At 39.1% G+C, this 27558-nt stretch overlaps 1 protein-coding gene across 2 annotated transcripts in view; it reads left to right on the forward strand.

The window, feature by feature from the left end:
• Positions 1 to 565: 565 nt before the first annotated feature.
• Positions 566 to 27558, forward strand: part of LOC148477016 (atrial natriuretic peptide receptor 1-like) — a 107518-nt gene continuing 80525 nt past the window's right edge. The window contains exons 1-8 of one of the 2 annotated variants that reach the window (XM_088457331.1): positions 566 to 619; positions 1157 to 1262; positions 9611 to 9743; positions 11668 to 11791; positions 14087 to 14191; positions 17201 to 17303; positions 23558 to 23703; positions 25486 to 25558. In XM_088457331.1, the coding sequence (XP_088313457.1) occupies positions 566 to 619; positions 1157 to 1262; positions 9611 to 9743; positions 11668 to 11791; positions 14087 to 14191; positions 17201 to 17303; positions 23558 to 23703; positions 25486 to 25558 (844 nt within the window). Of the gene's footprint in view, positions 620 to 1156; positions 1263 to 9610; positions 9744 to 11667; positions 11792 to 14086; positions 14192 to 17200; positions 17304 to 23557; positions 23704 to 25485; positions 25559 to 27558 lie in introns of those variants that run through there. The other variant, XM_088457332.1, reaches the window with a different exon arrangement.

Consider the following 27558-nt stretch of genomic DNA (forward strand, 5'->3'; position numbering starts at 1 on the left):
TTTATGCATTCTGCCACTGAAGGTCTCTATCTCCACTGTCACCTCAGTCCTGGTCACAGTCTTTCCTGGACTCCTGAAGTCAGGCTCCAAAGACTAATGCTGCAAAATCTTTTGGCATCTATAATATGTCATTTGTTCATGGCATGTCATGACCCCCTCAATGTATCATGTTACGGAATATGTCAACGTTTTATAAATAATAATAATAATAATAATAATAATTAATAATAATCTAGCTCTACATTGTCCATTTATTTTGGGCTCTCCTTTCTTTTAATAAAGCCTTCATGCAATTTTACACATGGTCACTAGATGGTGCTCAAACTGAATGGTTTACACAGTGCAATGATGATTCCTTGAAAGTAAATTGATTTTCCAGCTGAACACATCCAACTTTCCCCTCCATACCATCCAATTGCCAGTCCTAAGGGAGAAATTATAGCAGCAACAGCAAGAACAGTATCACATCTGGCTGTGTATCGCAGGCACAGCATCATTACTAAAGAGCTCCCTTGAGACCATAAAAGTAAATACCTAGAACTGGGATGTAATAATCCGGTCTACTATGAAAGGCTTCAAATCATTTCTTTTTCTTTTGCATCTCATTGGGAGTTTAATGGTAGGTGCATATATTATACTGAAACTGTACTTTATATGCTGTAAATGGATTCAAACATTTAAATATAAATACACTCAAATACCAACTGAAAACGTGTTGAGTAAGATAAACAAATTTAAGTAGAAGAAAAGACATAGCTGAAATATGCTGTTAGAATGTTTTAGACCATATAATTGTGTAGGTTACTTTGCTTACTACAGGTATATCTCCAATATATATTTCCAGCCTTTGAAGTTCACTTGTCTGCTCAATATCCATATACTGTATAGCCGACTACTATTTTGCTGACAAATAACCAAAAATAGCCTAATTTAATGCAAAATGTTACAGTTTGTCTTGCACTTGCTGTCAGGGAAAACACTCATTATTGCAACAAATAATCCTTTAATACACCAAAGGGAGCAATGCAGTCTGCTATATCTGCAAATATTGGATTTGTTATTCATATTCAAAACAGATGTTATCTGCATTTAACAGAAATAAAACAGGTTGCAACTTTATTTTGGACTGACATACATTTTTTTTGTATCACTTCAGCTCTTCTTCTTTGAGATAAGTGATGGATGGCATGACTTGGATAACACGGAATATGACTGCTGGCCACTGGAGAAGCCTGATGAAATGAATATGTTAGACTGTGGAGGTAAGACTGAAGTAACAGTGTTGGAGAAAAGAGCAGACCTGTGTAATTGTTCATATTGTACAAAAAAAATCCTTTTTGAACAGATGAGTTACCCTTATGAGGGGTGTTATAATGACGACAACTGGTTACACTACAATAAGAAAATGTCTGTTTGTACAAATCTCATCTCTAGCTAGCTATTTATAAGGGGTTGGGTATGATATACGGGCGGCTGAATAGGTTCAAATCTCGGTTCAAATCCCGACGCTGGAAGCCCGAACGCTAAAGATCCCAACAGGGGAGGTAAGTACCCTAACCATCCCCCTCTCCCTCCCCCCAACTCTCCTTTAGTGGTGCCTAACCCTAACCTCCCCCCGGTGGTGCCTATCCCTCCTGCTCACTCCCTAAACCTAACTCTCCCGGGAAGTGCATAACCCTAACCGCAACTCCCTGTAGCCCAGTGGTGTCAAATTCGGACCATCCAGCTGCAGTGGAACTACACATCCGAGCATGCACTGCCACAGTTTTTCTATTAGAGCATGCTAAAACTGTGTCAGGGCATGCTGAGATATGTAGTCCACAACAGCTGGATAGTCATGAGTTTGACACCCCTGTTGTAGCATAACCCTAACCCTCCCCAAAGGGTGTCTAACCACAATCTCCTCCCGTGGGTGCCTAAACCACACACCCCCATCCCTGGGGAAACTGTGTTACTTACCGGTGTCCACACATTCTGGATTCTGGCATTTGGTATGCCGAAACCGGAATCCTGATCTCATTTGGGATTCCGGCATCGGCAGTTTGCCGGCGGTCAGGATTCTGGCGTCGGTCCGCTAGCATTTTAACTACATCCCACATCACAATGCTGGAGCTGTACCGGGAAAATTAATGTGTACCTGCTTTTGTGGGATTGTGGATTGAGAGAATAAAATGTTAGGTAAAGTCCTAACTCCCGCAAATCCAGGACTGTCTCTTGCATTAATGAAACTTTTTACTTTTTTTCTCTAAAAAAAGCTGCTTAGTTTAGCCTGTTTTGGTTAGTTATATCCTAAAGGGACACCATTATTGTTTTTCTTAGATGTGTCATTTTTCTGTGTTCAAATGTTTTTGTTACACTGGTGGTAGTGTGTCTAGAAATTTCTTGTAAAGAGCAGCTAGACAGGTCTCCTCAGTACTTTGTGTATAACTAAATCTATTCATGCACCTCACCTGCACCCTTCTCTAGACCCCCCCCCCCCATCAGCCACCAGCTTTCCTTTCCCCCCATTAGCTCTCCTTTACAAGGGACATTTACAACACCTTGTTCCGCAAAGCCACAGGATTCCCCTTGCAAACATAAGTGTGTTATGTCAGAAAATAGCATTTGTCCTGATCTACATGGCGTTTAATATGTATTCCTACAGAATGTACATCATTTATAGAATAATATTTTTAACAGCGTAACAGAAAAACAATATAACAGAATCAATTACCAAGCATTATTTTGTTTCCAAGATCTACTTTCTATATTTCAAAAATAACTTTTGACATTTTACTGCTTAATACTGTGGCAAAACAAACACGTTCTGTATCATTTTCATTTGCAGTGACATCTGACACTCACATTGGCTCATTGTGAATTTATTTAATACTTTTTTTTACTTCTACTTGTATTTGTCTCTGTTAGGTTTGGTCCTGATTGATGTGTTCTACTGTGCTGCTTATCAGCTTACTGTTCTCATCACAATTGCTCAAAGTACTTCCAGAGCCTCTGTCAGCCAGAAGCTTTGTGAGTGCAAAACAGTAAAGACTTTATTTGATAAGGAATGTGCGCTATTCTGAGATGTTTTATTTATTAAGTTAATATTATTATCAGGAAGAAAATGTAAGCTATTAACTAGAGATGAAAAAACCAGGTTAAATAAACTATAATGGAGATATTGTTATAGTAAAAAAAACAATGTCAGTCTGATATAGGGAATTGTGGGCATCGTTGACCCATTTTATGAAAGGAACATCTGGAAATGACAGTTCTAATATGGTATTTTCCTTTTCACTTACAGTTTATACCCAGCTATTAAACTGATTTAATATAAAGTTTTACGGTAAATAATAAATTCATAATAACAGCATCATGTCAGTAAGTCACTGGACTAGAGTAGTGTCTCCCTTGTTAAACTGATGTAATATAAAGTTTTACGGTAAATAATGAATTCAGAATAACAGCATCATGTCAGTAAGTCACTGGACTAGAGTAGTGTCTCCCCTTTTAAACTGATGTAATATAAAGTTTTATGGTAAATAATGAATTCAGAATAACAGCATCACGTCAGTAAATCACTGGACTAGAGTAGTGTCTCCCCTTTTAAACTGATGTAATATAAAGTTTTACGGTAAATAATGAATTCAGAATAACAGCATCATGTCAGTAAGTCACTGGACTAGAGTAGTGTCTCCCCTTTTAAACTGATGTAATATAAAGTTTTATGGTAAATAATGAATTCAGAATAACAGCATCATGTCAGTAAGTCACTGGACTAGAGTAGTGTCTCCCCTTTTAAACTGATGTAATATAAAGTTTTATGGTAAATAATGAATTCAGAATAACAGCATCACGTCAGTAAGTCACTGGACTAGAGTAGTGTCTCCCCTGTTAAACTGATGTAATATAAAGTTTTACGGTAAATAATGAATTCAGAATAACAGCATCATGTCAGTAAGTCACTGGACTAGAGTAGTGTCTTCCTTGTTAAACTGATGTAATATAAAGTTTTACGGTAAATAATGAATTCAGTATAACAGCATCATGTCAGTAAGTCACTGGACTAGAGTAGTGTCTCCCCTGTTAAACTGATGTAATATAAAGTTTTACGGTAAATAATGAATTTAGAATAACAGCATCATGTCACTAAGTCACTGGACTAGAGTATTGTCTCCCCTGTTAAAGTGATGTAATATAAAGTTTTACGGTAAATAATTAATTCAGAATAACAGCATCATGTCAGTAAGTCACTGGACTAGAGTAGTGTCTCCCCTGTTAAACTGATGTAATATAAAGTTTTACGGTAAATAATGAATTCAGAATAACAGCATCATATCACTGGACTAGAGTAGTGTCTCTCCTGTTAAACTGATGTAATATAAAGTTTTACGGTAAATAATGAATTCAGAATAACAGCATCATATCACTGGACTAGAGTAGTGTCTCCCTTGTTAAACTGATGTAATATAAAGTTTTACGGTAAATAATGAATTCAGAATAACAGCATCATGTCAGTAAGTCACTGGACTAGAGTAGTGTCTCCCTTGTTAAACTGCTGTAATATAAAGTTTTACGGTAAATAATAAATTCATAATAACAGCATCATGTCAGTAAGTCACTGGACTAGAGTAGTGTCTCCCTTGTTAAACTGATGTAATATAAAGTTTTAAGGTAAATAATGAATTCAGAATAACAGCATCATGTCAGTAAGTCACTGGACTAGAGTAGTGTCTCCCCTTTTAAACTGATGTAATATAAAGTTTTATGGTAAATAATGAATTCAGAATAACAGCATCACGTCAGTAAATCACTGGACTAGAGTAGTGTCTCCCCTGTTAAACTGATGTAATATAAAGTTTTACGGTAAATAATGAATTCAGAATAACAGCATCATGTCAGTAAGTCACTGGACTAGAGTAGTGTCTCCCTTGTTAAACTGATGTAATATAAAGTTTTACGGTAAATAATGAATTCAGTATAACAGCATCATGTCAGTAAGTCACTGGACTAGAGTAGTGTCTCCCCTGTTAAACTGATGTAATATAAAGTTTTACGGTAAATAATGAATTTAGAATAACAGCATCATGTCAGTAAGTCACTGGACTAGAGTATTGTCTCCCCTGTTAAAGTGATGTAATATAAAGTTTTACGGTAAATAATTAATTCAGAATAACAGCATCATGTCAATAAATCACTGGACTAGAGTAGTGTCTCCCTTGTTAAACTGATGTAATATAAAGTTTTACGGTAAATAATGAATTCAGAATAACAGCATCATGTCAGTAAGTCACTGGACTAGAGTAGTGTCTCCCCTGTTAAACTGATGTAATATAAAGTTTTACGGTAAATAATGAATTCAGAATAACAGCATCATATCACTGGACTAGAGTAGTGTCTCTCCTGTTAAAGTGATGTAATATAAAGTTTTACGGTAAATAATGAATTCAGAATAACAGCATCATGTCAGTAAGTCACTGGACTAGAGTAGTGTCTCCCCTGTTAAACTGATGTAATATAAAGTTTTACGGTAAATAATGAATTCAGAATAACAGCATCATGTCAGTAAGTCACTGGACTAGAGTAGTGTCTCTCCTGTTAAACTGATGTAATATAAAGTTTTACGGTAAATAATGAATTCAGAATAACAGCATCATGTCAGTAAGTCACTGGACTAGAGTAGTGTCTCTCCTGTTAAACTGATGTAATATAAAGTTTTACGGTAAATAATGAATTCAGAATAACAACATCATGTCAGTAAGTCACTGGACTAGAGTAGTGTCTCCCCTGTTAAACTGATGTAATATAAAGTTTTACGGTAAATAATGAATTCAGAATAACAGCATCATGTCAGTAAGTCACTGGACTAGAGTAGTGTCTCCCCTGTTAAACTGATGTAATATAAAGTTTTACGGTAAATAATGAATTCAGAATAACAGCATCATGTCAGTAAGTCACTGGACTAGAGTAGTGTCTCCCTTGTTAAACTGCTGTAATATAAAGTTTTACGGTAAATAATAAATTCATAATAACAGCATCATGTCAGTAAGTCACTGGACTAGAGTAGTGTCTCCCTTGTTAAACTGATGTAATATAAAGTTTTACGGTAAATAATGAATTCAGAATAACAGCATCATGTCAGTAAGTCACTGGACTAGAGTAGTGTCTCCCCTTTTAAACTGATGTAATATAAAGTTTTATGGTAAATAATGAATTCAGAATAACAGCATCACGTCAGTAAATCACTGGACTAGAGTAGTGTCTCCCCTGTTAAACTGATGTAATATAAAGTTTTAGGTAAATAATGAATTCAGAATAACAGCATCATGTCAGTAAGTCACTGGACTAGAGTAGTGTCTCCCTTGTTAAACTGATGTAATATAAAGTTTTACGGTAAATAATGAATTCAGTATAACAGCATCATGTCAGTAAGTCACTGGACTAGAGTAGTGTCTCCCTTGTTAAACTGATGTAATATAAAGTTTTACGGTAAATAATGAATTCAGAATAACAGCATCATATCACTGGACTAGAGTAGTGTCTCTCCTGTTAAAGTGATGTAATATAAAGTTTTACGGTAAATAATGAATTCAGAATAACAGCATCATGTCAGTAAGTCACTGGACTAGAGTAGTGTCTCCCCTGTTAAACTGATGTAATATAAAGTTTTACGGTAAATAATGAATTCAGAATAACAGCATCATGTCAGTAAGTCACTGGACTAGAGTAGTGTCTCCCCTGTTAAACTGATGTAATATAAAGTTTTACGGTAAATAATGAATTCAGAATAACAGCATCATGTCAGTAAGTCACTGGACTAGAGTAGTGTCTCCCCTGTTAAACTGATGTAATATAAAGTTTTACGGTAAATAATGAATTCAGAATAACAGCATCATGTCAGTAAGTCACTGGACTAGAGTAGTGTCTCCCCTGTTAAACTGATGTAATATAAAGTTTTACGGTAAATAATGAATTCAGAATAACAGCATCATGTCAGTAAGTCACTGGACTAGAGTAGTGTCTCCCCTGTTAAACTGATGTAATATAAAGTTTTACGGTAAATAATGAATTCAGAATAACAACATCATGTCAGTAAGTCACTGGACTAGAGTAGTGTCTCCCCTGTTAAACTGATGTAATATAAAGTTTTACGGTAAATAATTAATTCAGAATAACAGCATCATGTCAGTAAGTCACTGGACTAGAGTAGTGTCTCTCCTGTTAAACTGATGTAATATAAAGTTTTACGGTAAATAATTAATTCAGAATAACAGCATCATATCACTGGACTAGAGTAGTGTCTCCCTTGTTAAACTGATGTAATATAAAGTTTTACGGTAAATAATGAATTCAGAATAACAGCATCATGTCAGTAAGTCACTGGACTAGAGTAGTGTCTCTCCTGTTAAACTGATGTAATATAAAGTTTTACGGTAAATAATGAATTCAGAATAACAGCATCATGTCAGTAAGTCACTGGACTAGAGTAGTGTCTCTCCTGTTAAACTGATGTAATATAAAGTTTTACGGTAAATAATGAATTCAGAATAACAACATCATGTCAGTAAGTCACTGGACTAGAGTAGTGTCTCCACTGTTAAACTGATGTAATATAAAGTTTTACGGTAAATAATGAATTCAGAATAACAGCATCATGTCAGTAAGTCACTGGACTAGAGTAGTGTCTCTCCTGTTAAACTGATGTAATATAAAGTTTTACGGTAAATAATGAATTCAGAATAACAGCATCATGTCAGTAAGTCACTGGACTAGAGTAGTGTCTCCCCTGTTAAACTGATGTAATATAAAGTTTTACGGTAAATAATGAATTCAGAATAACAGCATCATGTCAGTAAGTCACTGGACTAGAGTAGTGTCTCCCTTGTTAAACTGATGTAATATAAAGTTTTACGGTAAATAATGAATTCAGAATAACAGCATCATGTCAGTAAGTCACTGGACTAGAGTAGTGTCTCCCCTGTTAAACTGATGTAATATAAAGTTTTACGGTAAATAATGAATTCAGAATAACAACATCATGTCAGTAAGTCACTGGACTAGAGTAGTGTCTCCCCTGTTAAACTGATGTAATATAAAGTTTTACGGTAAATAATGAATTCAGAATAACAACATCATGTCAGTAAGTCACTGGACTAGAGTAGTGTCTCCCCTGTTAAACTGATGTAATATAAAGTTTTACGGTAAATAATGAATTTAGAATAACAGCATCATGTCAGTAAGTCACTGGACTAGAGTATTGTCTCCCCTGTTAAACTGATGTAATATAAAGTTTTACGGTAAATAATGAATTCAGAATAACAGCATCATGTCAGTAAGTCACTGGACTAGAGTAGTGTCTCCCCTGTTAACCTGATGTAATATAAAGTTTTACGGTAAATAATTAATTCAGAATAACAGCATCATGTCAGTAAGTCACTGGACTAGAGTAGTGTCTCCCCTGTTAAACTGATGTAATATAACGTTTTACGGTAAATAATGAATTCAGAATAACAGCATCATGTCAGTAAATCACTGGATTATAGTGTCTCCCCTGTTAAACTGAAAGAAAAGAGAAAATACAGAGACTCGTTAGTTAGATACAAGCTATCAGGAAACATTTCAGCATAGAAGATGTGCATCAAAGTCATATGGTTTGGTTTTTGGCGCCGCAAAGAAAAAATGTGAAGAGAAAGATTTCATATCAATTATTCAGTATGTCTTTATTTATACACTTCATTTAAAAATGTATTTTTGAATAACAAATCTCTGGTAAAGTAACAAAAACTAGATTACTGTCAACAACTATTTTTACACAAAATATTATTATTATTTTTTTTTTAATAAATTATCAACTTGTGTTATTGACTTTTTCAACTCTGAACTCTGAACACAGCCCCATTTCTTTGGCTTACATAAATTGGCAATCAGTGTCTTGGGCTGTTAATGAAACCCTAATGATGGTCCTGCAGTAAATGCAACAGACTAATGAGATGGCTTCTTTCACATGTGTTGCCAGCTAACACTATGCAGATGAATCTGCTGAGAAGCACAGCTCATTTTAAAGATGTGTTTTGATGTTATGTATGATAAGTCTTCAGGAAACAGCACTCCTCTCATAATGTACCGAGCTAACTGGTATACTTGCATTAAAAATAATAAGAAATGGGTAAAATGAGCAAATGGCACAAACTAAACCAAATCACAAAGAAATGTTTCTGAATAGTGGTGCACAGGCCAATGGTGGTGTTGTGCATTGGAATCTATCTAATTTTTTAGTACCGTTTATAAAGTTTAAAGCAAAAATATTAAATTTGCAATCGATTACAGTGTCCACAATGCGTTTTGTCATCTGTAAAAAAACAAAGACAAAACACACGTTAATTTTGGTTAGAAACTCCCTAATAGGGTGGATCATTTCGTACAGCTGTAATAAAAAGTTATTGCATTAATTAACTGTTAGTAACATTTCTGTAGAATAACACTTTGAAAATGAGTGAAACAAATAAATGGTGCTTTCTCATTAAGTACATACAGAGACAGATGTGTCAACCAAAACAGTGGCTCTCGCCTTGACTGCTTCTTAACGTACATCACAAAATGTCTGCTTCACTAGAGCTTCCATTTCCCACAGGTCTGGAGATGACGTGGTTGAGAAGGCCTCCTGCCACATCGTACAGTGGCAAAGCATTTGATGTCACTTACTCAGTTTCTACTACAGATGACTTTTATAAGTATGCCGTTGCACATGGAATCCTTTCACACCGGTAAACTTCTTCAGTGTGTTTCATTAGCCGCATACTTTCATCTGATTTAAGCTACATTTTAATGTAACATTCAACAAATGAGTTATTCTACCCCCTTCAAGTTAAAATTAAGTTAGCCTATATTTAAATCTGTTCAATAATTAAATATGCATATTTTTCGTGGGTTGATCTACCGAGCAGTGAAAAGAGTGTAGAAAGGGACAAGTGGAGAAGTTACCCATAGCAACCAATCAGCATCTACCTCTCATTTTCTAGAATGTACCTGATAAATGTTTCCTCGAAGCTGATTGGTTGCTATGATTAACTTGTTCACTGGTCCACTTCTTCATTCACTTCACTGCTTGAGAAGGGCCAGATTACCAAGGGGGCGGATGTAGCTACATGTCAGGCCTCCACATAGAATAGGCCCATTATCATAGCAGCTTGATGATGATTAGCTGCCTAACTGGACACACAGTCATCCATAAATCATAAGTATTAAAATTGTTTTTCAATGTTTCTCAAAAATTATGCGATTTTTCTTTTTTATGTGGTTAGGGAGACAGTAGGGCTGATAGTGCAGAGGGGAGGACATGTCCTGGTGGCTCTGGCCACATCCACACAGCATCGGTCACAGCTTTTCCCCTCCTCAGTATAGGCCTTTGCACATTTTCAGCCCCAGGCCCATGTGGCCCTTAATCCGACTCTGTGCTTAATACATCATTATAGCTGAAAAACATTTTCACTTAATTGTATCATGATAAACACATTTATCATCTCTTGGAGAAAGATGTAGTGGAGATAGATAAAGGGGTCTATGGAGATGGGTCTGAGTGCTGGGAGTCTGTCTCATCCCCTACTCACCATGGGGTCTATTTTCTTAGCCTTGGGTGAACAGAGATAAAGTACCAGCCAATCAGCTCCTAACTGCCATGTCACAGGTTGTGTTTGAAAAATGACTGTTAGGAGCTGGTTGGTTGGTACTTTATCTCCATCCACTTTATCTCCATCCAAGGCTTAGTAAATATACATCACAGTACCAATCACTCAGCTTCTGTCATTTCTCAAGCACAGCCTGTAAAATGACAGTTCAAAGCTGATTGGTTGGTACTTCATCTCTCTCCAACATTTGATAAAACTCCCCCTAAGTGTTTTTCTCTGCCATCCACCGATATTTATTGATAAAGTAACTGATGAAGGATATGGGTACGCGTGTATTAATGGACCATTACCATGAAACAGTAACATGCTTGGAAAACTGTTAATAAATGTCATTATAATAAATTTAGAAAGCAAAAAGCCTTATTTGAGAAAAATAATGAAAACGTTATTCCATGCTGTCTTAAAAGGATTCTTAATTTACTAAAACTTACAAGCACTTGCAATATTAACTGCATTTCTATAGGTTACTGCTCTCTTTTAGGAGATAAAGTAAATTTAAACCTTACTGAAATATTGTGTTTTTGTTAATGGTTCATGATTGCGAACATTTATTTAGTCGTTTTATCATGAACCCGGCCACTGGCTTATTTCCGTATGACCCCAATCCAGTCTTTCTGGTACTGGTACACAGGAAAATATTCTAGTGCAGTTTAAGGAAACAACTGATTGGTTGCTAAATACAGCATCTTTTTCCTGTGCACCAGTTTTCATGAAGGTCTTACTTAATGGTTAAGTACTATTGAAAGATCAACTAATTGTACAATATCATAACTCCAACCAGTGGTGGCTCCAGGTGTGGGGCTGTAGCGCAGAAGAAAATTTAAATAGGGGAGCCACACTAACAGCCATTGAGTCCCAGCCAGCGATGTTTGGCAGCATTTCACATTTCAGTTGATGTAGCTCCCCTGTTTCAATTTTGGACTGCACTGTAGCCTCACCTCTGGTGCCGCCACTGGCTCCAACGGATGATAGCATGAATGATTTATTTCTGTCTGTGACTAAGGGATGCTGAGGCTGCTAAAAGGTTTTGTGAGGAACAAGAATGTCCAGACAACTGGAAAGATGCAAACGAGGAAAACTGCTGTATCCATCACGCTAATATCCACTCCTGCCCACTGCCCTTCATGGTAAGTACATGTGGTTACTCACATCAGTAATCATTACATAAGAAACTGGCCACCTGGGGCTAGTACCAATTACCAGCACTTTTTAACACTTTTATATTTATAATATTTTCACAAGCTCAGTATAGCAGCTTTCTTCACCATTTTGCAAACAATATTATATTATTATTGAAAGATATATTATACAGAATTTTCATAGTGATATTAACAAACACATCATACAACATACACCGGCTACATAAGTATTTTTAAGGTTTATTATACTTTAATATTAAATGAAAACATTAAGGTGAATTGTCACAGTGCATTTTGTACTATATACAGTATATTTTGTAATATTTTACAGTTTGTATACAAATGCTTTTTGGCTTGAAAAAATAAAGCTTGGATCTGGTTGGTTGCTATGGGTTACAGCACCTGTGTTGCACCGTCTCTTATGCTACACTACTGCTTGTTAATTAGATTTAATGAATATGATAAAACGCTTATAAAATCAGTCTGTAAATACCTTGGGGAAACAGTCAGGAAGCCGCTGTCGGGATATGAACCATGCGGCCGGCGGTAAATCATACTTTATCTATACCTTGTCACATATATTTGGGACACTGCAGTTAATACTGCTAAATAGACTACAACTAGAATTTCTTTTTTTATCCTTGTCCATGAAATTGCATTTACTAATAAACTCTGCCAACCCCTCTCACTCACTGCATTCTCCTTTATGAGCAGCACTTATGTGGCTATGGGCACACATAGTATTAATAGCCCAGCATTAGTCTCAACTAAAACCACTGCAATGGTTAAAATAGTAAAACAAAACAAAAAAATAACAGTAATCCTGTCTGTTTGCTGATATAAAAAAACGGAGGAGAAAGAAGATGTAAGAGTCCATGCAACTACATTTTCAGACATTTTAGACATGTACTGTAGCTGGAATCTACAGAGCTTAAGTTGGTAATTAATACCGCTTTTATACCTAAATTCCAGGTCTGACCTGAAGGTTGGAACAGGGTTCCAAACCGGATCAGACCCGGAATTTAGCCGGCACTGACCAAGGATATTCCCGAGTCAGCGCCGGTCTGCAGTGACCCGGCTCTTCCGGCGTGGAAGTGGACGCTTGGAGATTACGTCATCTCCAAGAGCCACTGAAGCCCACCAATCGGGCGGCATGCAGCGCACACCAGGTCATCGTGACCTGGATCGCTCAGTTTACACTGCAGGGTTTCACAGGTCATTCCGGTGTTAAACACTGCAAATTACCTGGGTTGCCGGGTCACTCTACCCGGGAATCCAACCCTGTCTCCCCTTTTACACCAAGGAGCTACCCGGGTTATAGCTCTGCAATAACCCGGGTTTTAGCTCTGGTGTAAAAGGGGTATTAGAGACAACCCTAATACTGTAAGCGCTTATTTTTATAAGAAAAGACATGCTTTAATCCAACTCATTTGAGGATATGTTTGTTTGTTTTCTCTTGATCTGCATGACGTTCCAGTTACATTTTCATTATTCTAATTGCAGTCATTTACCATGAAATCTTTCGGAAATTTACTTGATTATAATTACTAACAAGTAACCAGTAGTAATTGTGCAATATTACAGATCCTAGGGTGTGATTAGTGCTACCATAATACCTGCTAATCATTTTATTTTTGAATGAACCCTATGTAATATGGGGATTTGTCTGTTTTACGCTAGGTTTTATACTGTAACTTCCTCAGTACTCTAGAATTTGTATTAAAGATGGTCATAAACATTGAGATAAAGGAGAACACTGATCATCAAGTGCAGTTTTTCACAAAAACATAAAGAACTTAGAAAAAAAGGATCGACAGACACAAAAGCAATCACATGTTAATGATCATACATTACATAGTCAGTGACCAATTCAAGCAAGGGTGTATTCTATAGACTGCTTGTGTGAAAGCACCATGCTATAAGCCATAATGGAAGCAAGTCTACAGTTTTATATTCAGTAATATAATATTTTCTTTTCTTTACATAGCTTATCTCATTACAAATGCCCTGGTTATAGTATTATGTGTTTGAGCGTTAATTGTTCAATGGGGTGCAGAAGCAAATTACAGGACTCTAGACTGATTAGCAGCAATTGTGTATAATCTAACTGAGTACATTCTACTGACGCATTTGTACGGTTGGATATAGTTACTGCATTTTCCATTAATCGGGTGACTTAATAAAGTACATTTATATTTTCTTTTAACTTTTTTCCTTTTTAAAACTATTTTTAAAGTGAGCCTTATTATATTGTTACAGTGTGTATTGATTTGTTCTATGTAGGGGAAAGGTGGAATTTGTGGTCCTTGGATACCAAACGATGGGCAAATATTCACACACACCTTATCTACCTCTGGAAAAATGACACAAGGGAACTGGACTGAAAAGGTATAATGCTGAACACTACTTATTTCACTTGTTTTGAAATATGAGCTTTAAAAAATCTATTTCTTTTTTCTGCCAGCAAACCTGTGAAACCTCTAAAATCCACTGTGTACTAAGGCTGCCCAATACCGTGCATAAAGTTTACTATAGGCCTTATTTACTGTATGCAGGAAACACACAGGTGTAAGGATGTTATGGATTATTTAAATTTACAGTAGGTGCGAGTTTGCAAAAGCGAGTTTGTTTTATGAAACTCACATACATCACACAAATGCGCACTCCCGAGAAATACGAGATCCGATTAGAAATGCCTATTCACGGTAATTGCCGCGAGTATGTGCAATATTTCTACAAAATGCTACCTGGGAGAAGTGCATGAAATAGTAGGGAGACCACCCTAGACCCCCCAAAAATGACAACTTTGTTAGCAAAATCATACAGAAGGCTGTTAGTTAGGGGTGAGCGGGTTCGGTTTTACTCGGATTTACTCGGATCTTTAAATGGCATTTTATTGGCTATCGCCTATCATGTGTTTTGGATAGCCAATATAATAAATCCGAATTTGCGGTAAAGTGACGATAAGAGCCGAGTAAATCCGAGTAAAACCGAACCCGCTCACCCCTACTGTTAGTATGCGTAAGGAAAGTACTGGAGGTTTTTAAATGGTGCCACATGGTTGATTTGAGCATTTTGATTTTTTTTATAAAGAAAAGAAATTATAAAAAGTAAACTTATTTTGTTTAATCACAAAAAATGAAACGAAAAGTGCAAAACAGTAAAAAAAAAAAAAAAAGTGGTTTCTTTTTTTTTTTAGATGATAAGATGCAATTATTTTTCATTTTAAAAGATACTTTAACTAAATTTGGGGTGCCTAATCTAAAACAAAATGTAGATTTTCGGGTAATTTGAGGCCATTTTGTAACACCCAAAAATGACATATAATTATTGGATCAATTGAGCTAACTGAAAACATCCAAATTACTCATTAGGGGGAGGTGTCCAACGAGTTGTAACCTTTTCACACCCTTAGGGGAGTGCGCTCTAAAAAACTTTAATTTCCTCTGGAACAGCAATGCGAATTTGGAATTGGATTGTAACTGCAATTCGCAGTGTGAGTTTGCCATGAGAACTGCTTGCACAAGCACACTTGCACCTAAATGGATTGACCCCATAAAGTAAAATACAGTGCCAGTAGAATAGAAGCTCACCTGCAGTTCTCTTGCAGTTACTGTATTGTCTGTATTATTATTATTATTATTATTATTTTTATATTTTGGAGCTAAGTGAACACCCTAACTAGAGCACTGACACTGCTCACTGTCCTGACATTCATATCCCTAATTCCCCATGTCTTTAATAGGGCTCACTTTATCAGAAACAAATGAAGTCCTTTACAATACACAAAATCAGATCAGAGCAGGCAGACCTATTGGCCTACACTATTAATGACACAAAACACTTTCAATGGACAATGCACTGTGTTAAACAAAATTAAGGATGGCCATCCACCATCGATGGTTAACAACCATAAATGGTTTACCACCAATGTCCAGTGATTTACCATCAATGGCAGAGATCTGATGGTTCTCTGTCTTCGATGACAGAGAGGACAGCAAGTTTTTATGTACTCTCAGCACAGTACACAGAGCTTAGCCCCCCTCTCGGGTGCAACGCTATGCCCTGCCACTTTAGTGATTGGCCCAATACCTGCTAATCAACACAGCAGTGATGGCCATCGATGTCTGCAATCAATTAATGGTTTGTCATTGATGGTTTGATGCCATCAATGTTCATCACCATCAATGGTTAACACATCAATTGCTATCCCTAATTAAAATACATAATTCAAAAGCAACATTACCCTACCTGAAGATCAGAAATCCTGAAACAGCCACAGTTCTAGACAACCCCTGGGTAATTTCCTCAAAAAAGTGAGATTATGGAGATCATTACGGAGTCCCTCAGCTATAGTGTAAATCAACCCCAGGCTGGATAGAACAGCGCTAAAGCCTTGTAGGAAAGTCCAACAAAACAACCCCCCAATCAGGAGGCTACCAGCCTTGGGAATCCTTAAAACTCCAATAAACTGTAGAGGACTGTGGGCCTGATTCAGACCCGGATGCTATTTGCGGCCGCTCGCTCTCAAAAAGGGGCCGTCTATGCAAAACATGCGCTCGCTCTTTGCGGTGTAAGGACGCCTCTATGTCTTAGCGAGCAAGGGCTTATTGCACTCGCAAGTGTTTAAAGATGCCCCCTTGCCACTCGCAACATTCGTCATCTCCGGGAAATGTTGGATTAATCGGGACCATCGGGAGCCATCGGAGCTGCTCGTAGCACTTAAGGTAGACCTAGCCTCCCGCAAGCAGTGCGAGCAGTTCATGGAAAAATCATCCAAGTCACATGCTCAATGACGCTACTTTGCTAATTATGCACACCCATTAAACTCCGTTCTGACGGTCGGGCACGCCTGCGTTCGCACATCCACTCCCCCGTTCACAAGCACCTTCCCCTGTTACCACCCACAAACGGCGCAATCTGTCACTCAAAATTCCCATCGCATTGACTGGTTCGCGCACACGCATTGCGAATTATACGCATACGCAGATTCAGAAAAATCGCCCAATGCGAGCAAGCGCAGCATAGCGAACGGGTCTGAATCAGGCCCTGTGTATTTAACAAGATTGAGCCCCACAGAGAAGTACATTTACTACTCCAGTAGTGGTCCCAGTCTAAAAGGCTAGTAATGGTATTTCTGATATCTGTGTGGAAGTTCATTATGAGACTGTGTTGGAGTAGAGAGATACAGGAAACAACAGGAAGCAGTTGGCTTGGTTACAGTTTTTGTTATCTTGTGAGCATTTAGGGAACATTGAGACATAAATATAGAGTTCTTTTTATACAATTTGTATAATTATATTTCATCCTTAAATAGCTTAATAATGAAAAAAAATGTTTTAATTAATAACTTGAAAAGGTACAATTATTTATTGATTTGTTTTCTGCTATTGTTAGGTTGTCTTAGTCCATGCTGGTATGACTTCCTTAATCGCACATATTAGAATCGGCAAAATGCAAGTTGCACTGGAAGCTAAAACCTTGGTGTTACCTGTAGTAGGTATGTAAGGGCTTATTCTTTATTTAAGGGCTAAGTAAGTGTAAAGGTCAGCAGTGACATCAATATGTCAGGAACTTTAAAGAGGCTATTGTAGTTGTTCTTTTGGACTTAGCAGCCCCCCCTTCCATATAACTTAAGGAGGCACTCACCAGTTCTCGGTTCATTCCAGGTTTTATGACTCAAATGAAACTTAGCTCAGATACTGGGGTGAACAGAGATTTAATTGTGACTACGATTTACTAGGGAAGCTGCTTGAGGTGCTCCAGAGTACTGCGGTGGCTAAAGTGCATGAAGAAACTTTGGGGATTGTAAAAACAAGTCACAGATATCCTGATTAATTGGGCTCAATGACTGTCTAAAGATAATAGGTAGTGTTCTCAAAAAGTATTGTGCTAGTAGATGAATATACTAAAAAATGCAAATGTACTGTACTTTAGTACTATGTATTAAAAATAAAATATACATTTTGTTAATTTCTAAAATGTAATTATACAAGAATACGTGCATACAAAATGTCAGTAAATCTTGAAAAAATACAAATTATAAAATAAATGTAATTAATTATAAAATAGAATTTCCGATATAGAGTCTATCAGGAAGCAAACTACTCCTACAAGGACTCTCATACCCTCTTCTACTGTACTCTCCAGCCAGCTCCCCCTCCCAGTTCTACTTCCTCCCCACCACTAGGGAGGAAATTCAGTCTATTTCTCTGCTTCTCCACACTCTACCTGCCCATTTGATCCCATTCCCTCCCACCTCTTCCGCACTCCCTCCCCATCACCTACAGCTACTTAGCTTATCTTTTTAACTTTTCCATTTTCTTTCGCATTTTAAACTCCTCCTTCAAACATGTCATTGTGTTCCCCATCATCAAAAAACCCTTTCTGAACTCGACTTCTCCGACAAATTACCATCTAATCTCTATCCTTCCCTTCGTCTCTAAAACTCTGGAGAGGCTTGTCTATATCCCCCTCCCCACCTTTCTCTAAGCTTATTCCCTACTTGACACCCCAATTCGAATTTCACCCTGTCCACTCTGCTAAAACAGTACTTACTCTAGTTACCAATGGCCAGAGGAGTAGCCCGGAACCATGGCGCCTGGAGAAAGTGCATGTAATAGCGCCCCCTCCCTGTACTGAACTATGCCATTGGGGTATGGCCAGCCTGCGGGGGAATACTGAAGTGAAGAGAAAAACAGCAAACAGTGGAGGTATCATTGTCACTGGTGTCACAAGGGGGGTGTGGGGCCACACCCGGGAGTTACCAGTCGAGGGATGACACCAAAGTGCTGGCTCCCCCTCAGTGACAGGAGCCCGGTGCTGCATAACGTACAGCACTCGGCTCCTAGCACAGTGAGGGAGACGGCACTTCACACAGGCTGGTCCCCGGGGGCAGCCGGCACCCCCGGTGTGACAAAATATGGGGGTTTGGGCTGGGTGACCACGCCCCCGCCCCCGAGACCATGCCCCACCTGCGAGGCCACACCCCCTTCTTTGCCTGCACGCGGCACCGATGCGCGCAGTACAAGCTCCCCTCCGCTGCCCGCACCGGGTGCAAAGAGAGGTAGGGACGCCACTGATCATTGTTATTAGTTAACAGAGGAGATTGTATTATATATTCTGATCATTTTACTTAAATTGACAGAATACATGAGCTAGAGTGAAATTCCACAGGGTCCACAGCATATTACTGCAATTATGGCCCCAAGCAGCCTTCACTGGAGTGGGAACACCTATGAGAAGTTTCCTTCTCAGCTATGCTCCTACTTAGCAAATATACATTGCACCTATATTAATGTACTACTAACCATGTCATGTTATGTATACCACCATTATTATTATTTCAGATTGCCTAATATTTTTTAAAAGACCTTTCAAATAACACTTTGTGGTCATGCCTGGGAACACCTCCATTACTTTACATAGCAAAGCAGTGACTTTTTTTTAAACTCATACCTTATAATTGAAGTTTAGGAATCTACCTCAGATGTGTCACTTTTAAATCCATTAAAGCACAATGAATGAATTAGGAGAGAAGGAGGGAGGGGGTCAAACAGGGGAAGGGGAGGGGGAGAGGAAAGTGCTGATCAGAGAGGGGAGGTTACAGAGGCCAATAAGAAAGAAGAGGAGAGGGGCAAAGCCAATCAGAAAGGGGCATTGAGAGAAGCCAATAAGAAAAGGAGAGGAGAGTGACAGAAGCCAATAAGAAAGGATTGAACGGGGCAAAGAGCCGATCACAGGGTAGAGAGGGGAGGGAATTAAAGAGGTGAGAAGTGAATGTAATCAATCTCACAAGAAAGGGGAGGTGACAGAAGATGATAACAGAGGAGGGAGGGCCGGAGGGGAGGTAATCTGGGCAGCTTGAGGGAGCATGAAATGTAGAAATGGATCTCAGATCTGTAACTTATGTAGGATATAGAGAAAAACAAACCAAGATAAAACAAACAAGCGGATGTCATACTGTGCAGTGCCCCATGAATTCGGGAACCTTGGATGGTGCCCTCTGTCCATTTTGGTGCCCGGAGCTCATGCTCCACTGGAACCACCCTCGCTACACCCCTGCCAATGGCCTCCTCTTTGCTAAATTTAAGGGACATGGGCCCTATTCAGAGGCGCTCACAAGAAGCGAGCGCTCGTTCTGAATGAGGGCGGCCGTTTCTATTTTTTAGTGCGGCCTCCTGGTCGCTAGCTAAGCTGTGGGTTACCACCCACAGCTTAGCGACCGACCAGGGTGATGGTCGCGATGGTCAAGACCATCGCGACCATTGGGGCTGGCGACGAGACCCTAAGGTTGGGTCTCGGCAGCCGCAAGCCCCAGGGAGCTTCCTGCTCTGATCGAGCAGGAAGCTCCCCACTGACATCACTGCTGATGTCAGTGCAGCCTCCCTCAAAACGGTAGGCGTTCCTTAAGGAACGCCTCCATTTGTGAAACTGCCCCCCCGCCACGCCTACAAAACGGGCCCAGCTGTCGATCAACATCCTTTTGTAGTGAGCTCCGGAGCGAGAGAGTTTCTCTCTCGATCTGGGGCTTGCGCACGCATAGTGCGGCCGCTGCGCATGCGCAGGACCAAAACATCGACCTGGTTGCGAGCGCACAGCGTTTGCGACCGGGTCTGAATGAGGTCCATGGTCCTCTCTTGGTTTTCTTCTTATCTATCTAATGGGGCATACACACTAGATGATAAAAGTGAACGATATGAACAGTAACAATATCGTTCAATGATATATCATTCATATCGTCCAGTGTGTATGCACCAAACGACCAACGATGCACGCTCCCTCGGGTCATTAACAATGTTTGCTGTCATGCAAACATGCAGGCCAATCTGACGATATCGTCAGAAAGTGCCTGTTCCAGGATATGGCAGGATGATGTCACTGAACAATATCATTAACAATATTGTTCAGTGTGTACAACCAATATCTTTCAGCACATCGTCTAGTGCATCGGTTCTCAAACTCAGTCCTCAGGACTCCACACAGTTCACTTTTTGCAGGTCACCCAGCAGGTGCACAGGTGTATTCATTACTTACTGACACATTTTAAAAGATCTACAGGTACAGATAACTATTTCACTAGTAATTATGTGAGGAGACCTGCAAAACATGCACTGTTTGGGGTCCTGAGGACCGAGTTTGAGAACCTGTGGTCTAGTGTGTATGCCCCATAACTGTTCTTTCTGCATCACAGTGTTCACCCCACTACTGCTTTGCATAGAATCCCTGAAGTTTAGTCATATGCCCCCTGCTCTTCTTACTCTACTCATCTCCATTTGGTGAACTTATCAGCTCTTCGGTTTTTAGTGCCTTCTTTATGCTGATGACACCCAAAAGTCCTTCCCTGACCTTTCCCCTGTTACGACCAGGGTTTCTCGGCATGCCGGCCAGCAGGTAATACCTGTGAGGACGCTATGGCGAGGGGCGTCTGGCAGTGGCGCTGGTGTGTTGCGGGGTGCATTGGCTGTGCGTAGTCCTGTGCGGGCTTGCTGTCACTCTGGTCTGGTTAGGCCTGGTGGTGCTTCCGTTCCGCTCTGGTATGGGCGCCGCCATCTTGCCTCCGGACATGTGACCTAGTCGCCCTATCCTGGTGTGTCACATGCTCTCTCTGGCCTGTCACAGTGCAGCACTGGGTATTTAAGGGAGTGCAGAGCTTCCTTTCATTGCCAGTGCAACGTGTTTCTAAGCAAGAGCTGAGAGAGTTCCTGTGCTTATTCACCTGTCTGTTGGGATCATAACCTAACCTACTTCACCCTGCCTGTTCCAGCCCCGTTGGATTCTCCTGCCTCCTCCATTGCGTCTCCCTTGCCTGAGTACCTGTGTCAGCTGTTACCCTGCACCTTGCCTCCAATTTCCCCTGGACATTATTTCTTCAGCCTGCAATTCATTTCAGCCTCACAAACCTGGAATACTGCCTTCTGTTATCACTACCTGGACTTTTTCCCATTGCCTCACTACAGTTCCCAAGTGTACTTTAGTGCTATACCCGGACTTTTTGTTTTGCCACATTCATGTCTGTTAAGCCACTCATTAAAAACTCCACGAACCTCACATTCCCAACCTTTTACTCTCAAAAATTTTAACCACTATCGAATCTTGGATATCTCAATTAAAATGTAAGTTTAATATGTCCAAGACTGAGCACACTGTCTTTCATCCTTGTGTCTTCACAACTACCTGTCTCTCCCTCATTGTCGACAACAGAACAAGGCAAAATGTCCTTCTCACAGACATCTGTGCCGAGATGCAATGAAAGATGACGTTTTGCCTGAGATCCGAACTTCCAAGCCAAAACAAAACCGCTCGTCTGTAATGTATACACATGTAGATGATTTTGACAATTGTAAAAAGAAAAAAATGAATAAGTACATTGTGTAATTTAAGTTGTTATAGAAAGTTGTTGTGTTATTGTTGTCATATGCATGTTGTCAGATTTAGAGTTTGTATAGTACCCAGTACTGTGACCGCAGGGCAGGAGTGATGTGAACTAAAGTGAATGAAACTAGTAAGTTGACTGAAACTTCTCATCTTTCAGTATTACCTATATTATATAGGAGAACAGAGAAAATCTAGGTCTGCATAAGTGGTGCTGTATCTATACCTTTAACAGCCTAGTACATGTAAGTGCAAATGAGTACTGGATGGATCAGTCTGTAACACACTATTAAATATTAATATGTGTGTCTGCAGATGACAGATGAAGGACCTAACAGTCAGTCGCAGGTTTCGAACAGGTGGTATAGATGAGAGAGACCGCATGCAGGAGGCTAAGTATAGCAGACTATATAGATGATTGAATCCTTGCTGCTGGAGGCAGACAGCACACTGGTGTAAGGTAGAGCTGATTACAACAGGTGAGCAGATGGTAACTCTCTAGGCACATATCCACTACACGATTAAAATGAATGACTGAACGATAACGACATCATTATCATTCATTAATCGTGCAGTGATTATGCTGGCAATGACCAGCGATGTGCGCTCCCTCTGGTCATTGTTGGCATCTGTCATCGCCTGAACATGCAGGCCAACCTCACGAGATCGTCAGGTTGTGCATATTCGGGGACGAGGGAGGGTTGCCAACCCTGAATAACATATCGTTCAGTGAGGGCACATTATCTACTGCACAGGATGATGTACGATGTTGTAATTGTACAGTTGTTCCACACTCGTGTAGTGGATATGCACCATTAGTTGCAGAATGGCGAGACAAGATGTCGGCGCGCTTGTTGCGCCAGACCACCGTTTCAGGTGAATCCTGACATGACTGGCCAGCAGAGATGCCCTAGCCAGTGAATAGGCAACGCTGAGTAGGGTAAGAGGATCTAAGTACCTATATTGTGACACAGAGAGCCCTGAACACTGGCTGATACAGAATGAGATAAAACTAAGCTGGTGATGACCAGTGAGCAATATAGAGAATTGCAGTCTCACTGATAACTGGTGAGGTAACAAGACTTAAGTTATCATTCTCAAAATTTGTCACTGTAAGGGAAGATGTATCAGGCCTTTGAGAGAGATAGAGTAGAGTGGTTGCCAAAAGCAACCAATCAACGCCAAACAGACGTTTCATTGGCTGTGCTAAATAAATGGCAGAAGCTGTTTGGTTGCTTTGGGCAAGTTTTCCACTAATTTCTCTCCAAGTTTCGATACATCTCCAAAGTAACTGGTTAAATTACAGTATAACTGTGAAATCCAGTGGAATTAGTTTTATATTTACAGTCACTGTAATGAATTGTTTGTGTTCTCTTCTAGTGTGTGGCAATGGTGTGTGTGAAGAAGAAGAGGTCTGTGCTACTTGCCCTGCAGACTGTGGGGAATGCACGCTCCCATCTGATAATAGAATGGCGATTGCTATTCCTGTGGCAGTAATTATTGCAGGCTTTATTTTGTCTGCTGTGGTAAATTCACAACTTTTGTTTTACTCAGTATCTAAATTATTCAAATTAAATTAGATTTATGTCTAAATAAAGCTAAGAGCCCTAAATCTGTTGGTTATGACCCCCAAATTGTACCCTAGTCCGTATGTTCATTTGGTTCTCAAAAAAATCAAATTATTATGGATAATTAAATATTATTTCATACAAGTACGCATTGTCTAAGTTGTACAGTATATCTTGAATGGAATATTATAATTAACTCTGAATTATTAATAATTAAAATGTAATACAGCGGCTATAGAACGTATTCACCACTTTGCCATTATTTATATTTTTTTTCATCATGGAATCAAAATGTACTTTCAGGAATCCTTACCATAAATATTATTTTAGTGGGGCTAATCTGAAATTGTACGGTGTATTTAAGAAGCCGGACATTCAAGTTCTACTACAAAGAAAATATTGATTTTGTCCCTCCCCTTATATAGCTTTATTAATCCTGTGACCCAAACTTCCATTTAGTACCATGAACTTCTCATCTTTACATTCTTCTTATCAGTTTCCACAGCTGGGCAGCTCCTCTCTTAAATTCGGGGATGAAATGTCATGATATCAGTCTCATTTACGTCAAATCTGGTTGTGATTGTGCAAAAATAAAACAACACCAAAAAATGTATCAAAACCACAATCTCTACAGCAGGGCAAAATAAAAAGTGAAACTAGCGAGTCCATTTACACTTGTTATTAAAGGAATTGGCAATGTGACCTTCAGTAATGGCTCCCAGGACTTTCTCACGGGCCAGTTTATATTGTGTCACAGACTTGATTTGGCCTATGGACCACTAGTTGCATTACTGTAGTCTTCCATAGATCAAGTCAATATACTCTGAAATGTCAAATGGTGGTGTGCAGTGTTAGCGTGGTGCCAATAGCATAGCCAAGACGCCAAGAGGTTCAGTCTTGATTTCTTCAGTCCATAGAATCTTCTTCCACTTTATATATCTGTCTCCCACATACTTCCTGGGTAACTCTACGTATGAATTCACCTTTATCGTGAAGGTAACTGTAAAAAATACCTTAGGACTGTAGTTATTTTGTTCTATATTTGACCAGCAGTTTATTATAAGTCTGATATTTAGAAGGACTTTTGGAACCATAGCAAGTGTTTATTAGATGTGTCCCTATTTTCTATTCATGCCCATTTGGTCTGTAGGTCTTGTTATTTAAATGAATCTCCATGTGGGCCCCTTTCCCCTGGCTCAGGTGCATGCACAGAGGAGACACAGGAAGTGCACATTATTTGATTTATTTTTCATGATGGCCAAATAGAAGTATTTGTGCTGGGTGTGTCTATTTTTACAGATTCATAAATTACTTTTTATTAAAACTATAAAAAAAAATGCAAAAACACATACCAAACCTGTAATCCCCCAACTGTGCAATGCTAAGGGCCATGTTTCTTATAAAATTCTAGAATGCAACAATTATTATCTGAATCTTTTCAATCTTGAGCCATTACAAGTAAGATGAGTTGTCAGGTTTAGAGTAAGCAATAAACTAAAAGGGTACAGTAAGCATTTTTTAAACAAAGGGCAATCATAAAGTATCAGCAATTTTTATATATTGGTGTATAAGAAAAGGATAATTGATAGTAGTAACATGTACACTTTTAGATTATGTGGTCAGTAAATAGTCACATTTCTATCATAAATAGCTAAGGTTTATGGTATATGCCCTAGAATTTGTCTGACATGTGCTATTAATATATTATTTTATTTTTTTGTATTGCTTATTTTTTCATAGGGGTTTCACTGCCAACGACAAAAAATGTTTTGGGATGAAAGTTGGATCATTAAGTATAGTGAAATAAAACAAGGTAGGAAACAATGAGCATTTAGGATTATTGCTTCTGTTTTGTGACTTTGAAAGCACTATCTACAGTATATATAAAAATAATAATTCTGTATACAGCTGTTTACCATCATGTGGAAGAGAAGTCAAAAATGGCTCTTCAAACTTTTTTTCGCCTTCTCTTTTATGTAACCACAGACATATCTGATCTATCTCCATAAATTTCTGCTGCTCTTCACTACTCCAAAATTATACTGGTACGGTTATTTGGCTCCCAACAAAAAGTATCCATGGTGTATGTGTGTGTATGTGAGCATGTGGTAGGGAATATAGACTGTAAGCTCCACTGGGGCAGGGACTGATGTGATTGGCCAAATATTCTCTGTAAGACGCTGTGGAATATGTGTGCACTATATAAATAACTGGTCATAAATTAATACATTTCAATAAGGGAGTACCAACATAAGGGTTTTGGGTTTGAACGCAGGATCACCTTATCTGTTTCACCATCATTGACTATAGATTAGTCAGTGACCAATGTGTATCCAAAAAACATAAAACAAAGCAACTTATAAAAGGAGGCAGATAAGCAGAAAGGCCAGCACCACCTGATAAAAGTTATAAGGTTTTTCAGGGCTGATTCTGAGGCGAGCGTAACTGCGGAGGCTGTAGTATGGCCGCAACAGTCTTCTTACTACTTACTGTATGCCATGTGCATGCCAAACATCCATGCTTCTACATGCGTTTAAGGCTGCATCACATATTGTTTTTCTTTCCACAGGGGCAGCTGTGATCATTAGTATTTTAGCTTGCTCACATCTCTAATCGCACACTACGGATGTTGGGTTCTGGACTATAGATGGACAGTAAAAAGGTCGACAATGGCTAGCTAGACACCAGTTGTTAGACAGTCAATAGGTCGACTGGGACAAAAGGTTGACAGGGACAAAAGGTAGACACACTAAAGGTCGACATATAAGAAGGTCAACAGGCAAAAATGGTTGACAGGGTCAAATACAAAAATAGTCGACACAAAAATGGTCGACACATGCTTTTTTTTCTTTTTAGGGTTAGGTTTAGGGTTAGGGCTAGGCACTTACCGGAGGGTTAGAGTTAGGCACTTACCCCGGCGGTTAGGGTTAGGCACTTACCTCGACAGTTAGAGTTAAGGAGCACATCCACTAACAGACATGAAAACCACTGCACGATTACAACATTGTAATCGCGCAGTCGTTTGTCAGTCTGTGATGTGGCTACACTGAATTAGCAGTCGGTCATTGTAGGCACATCAATCATCTGCAAACATGCTGAACCTGATGATATCATCAGGTTGTACAGCATGTTTGCCCGATGATAGATGTCTAAACGACCAGAGGGAGCGCTCATCGCTGGTCGTTTTAGACATTTTTTAAACGATTTGCAAACGATGTGCAAATGATTAATGAACGATTGAACGATAACAATATCATTATCGTTCAGTTGCTCAATTTAACCGTCTAGTGGATGTGTGCCTTTAGGCACCAGGAGGGAGGGTTAGGTTTAGGCACTTACCGGAGGGCTAGGGTTATGCACTAGAAGGGACAGTTAGGTTCAGGCACCTACCCCGACGGTTAGGGTTAGGCACCAGGAGGGAGGGTTAGGGTTAGGCACCAAGGGGAGGGTTAGGGTTAGAGTGAAGATTGGGGCTATAAAAAAAAAAATAATGTATCAACCATTTTTGTGTTGACATTTTTTGTGTCGACCTTTTGACCCGGTCGACCATTTGTAACGGTCGACCGTTCTACATGTCGACCTTTAGTGTCTCGACATCGACCTATAGTCGACCTATTGACTGTCTAACATCCGGTGTCTATCTAGACACTGTCAACTTTTTTACTGTCTCTCAATCCACACAAACGGATGTTGGCTTACACACCCATAACACTTCCGTGACACTCCCACTAGACGAAACAATTCTGTACGTCTGCAATGCTGGCCACCCAGTTACTACCCGTAAATGCCTATTTCATTGATGGATCAATCTGT

Source organism: Taudactylus pleione, unplaced genomic scaffold (genome assembly GCF_031769625.1).
Source record: "Taudactylus pleione unplaced genomic scaffold, aTauple2 ptg000757l, whole genome shotgun sequence".
NCBI classification, from domain to species: Eukaryota; Metazoa; Chordata; class Amphibia; order Anura; family Myobatrachidae; genus Taudactylus; species Taudactylus pleione.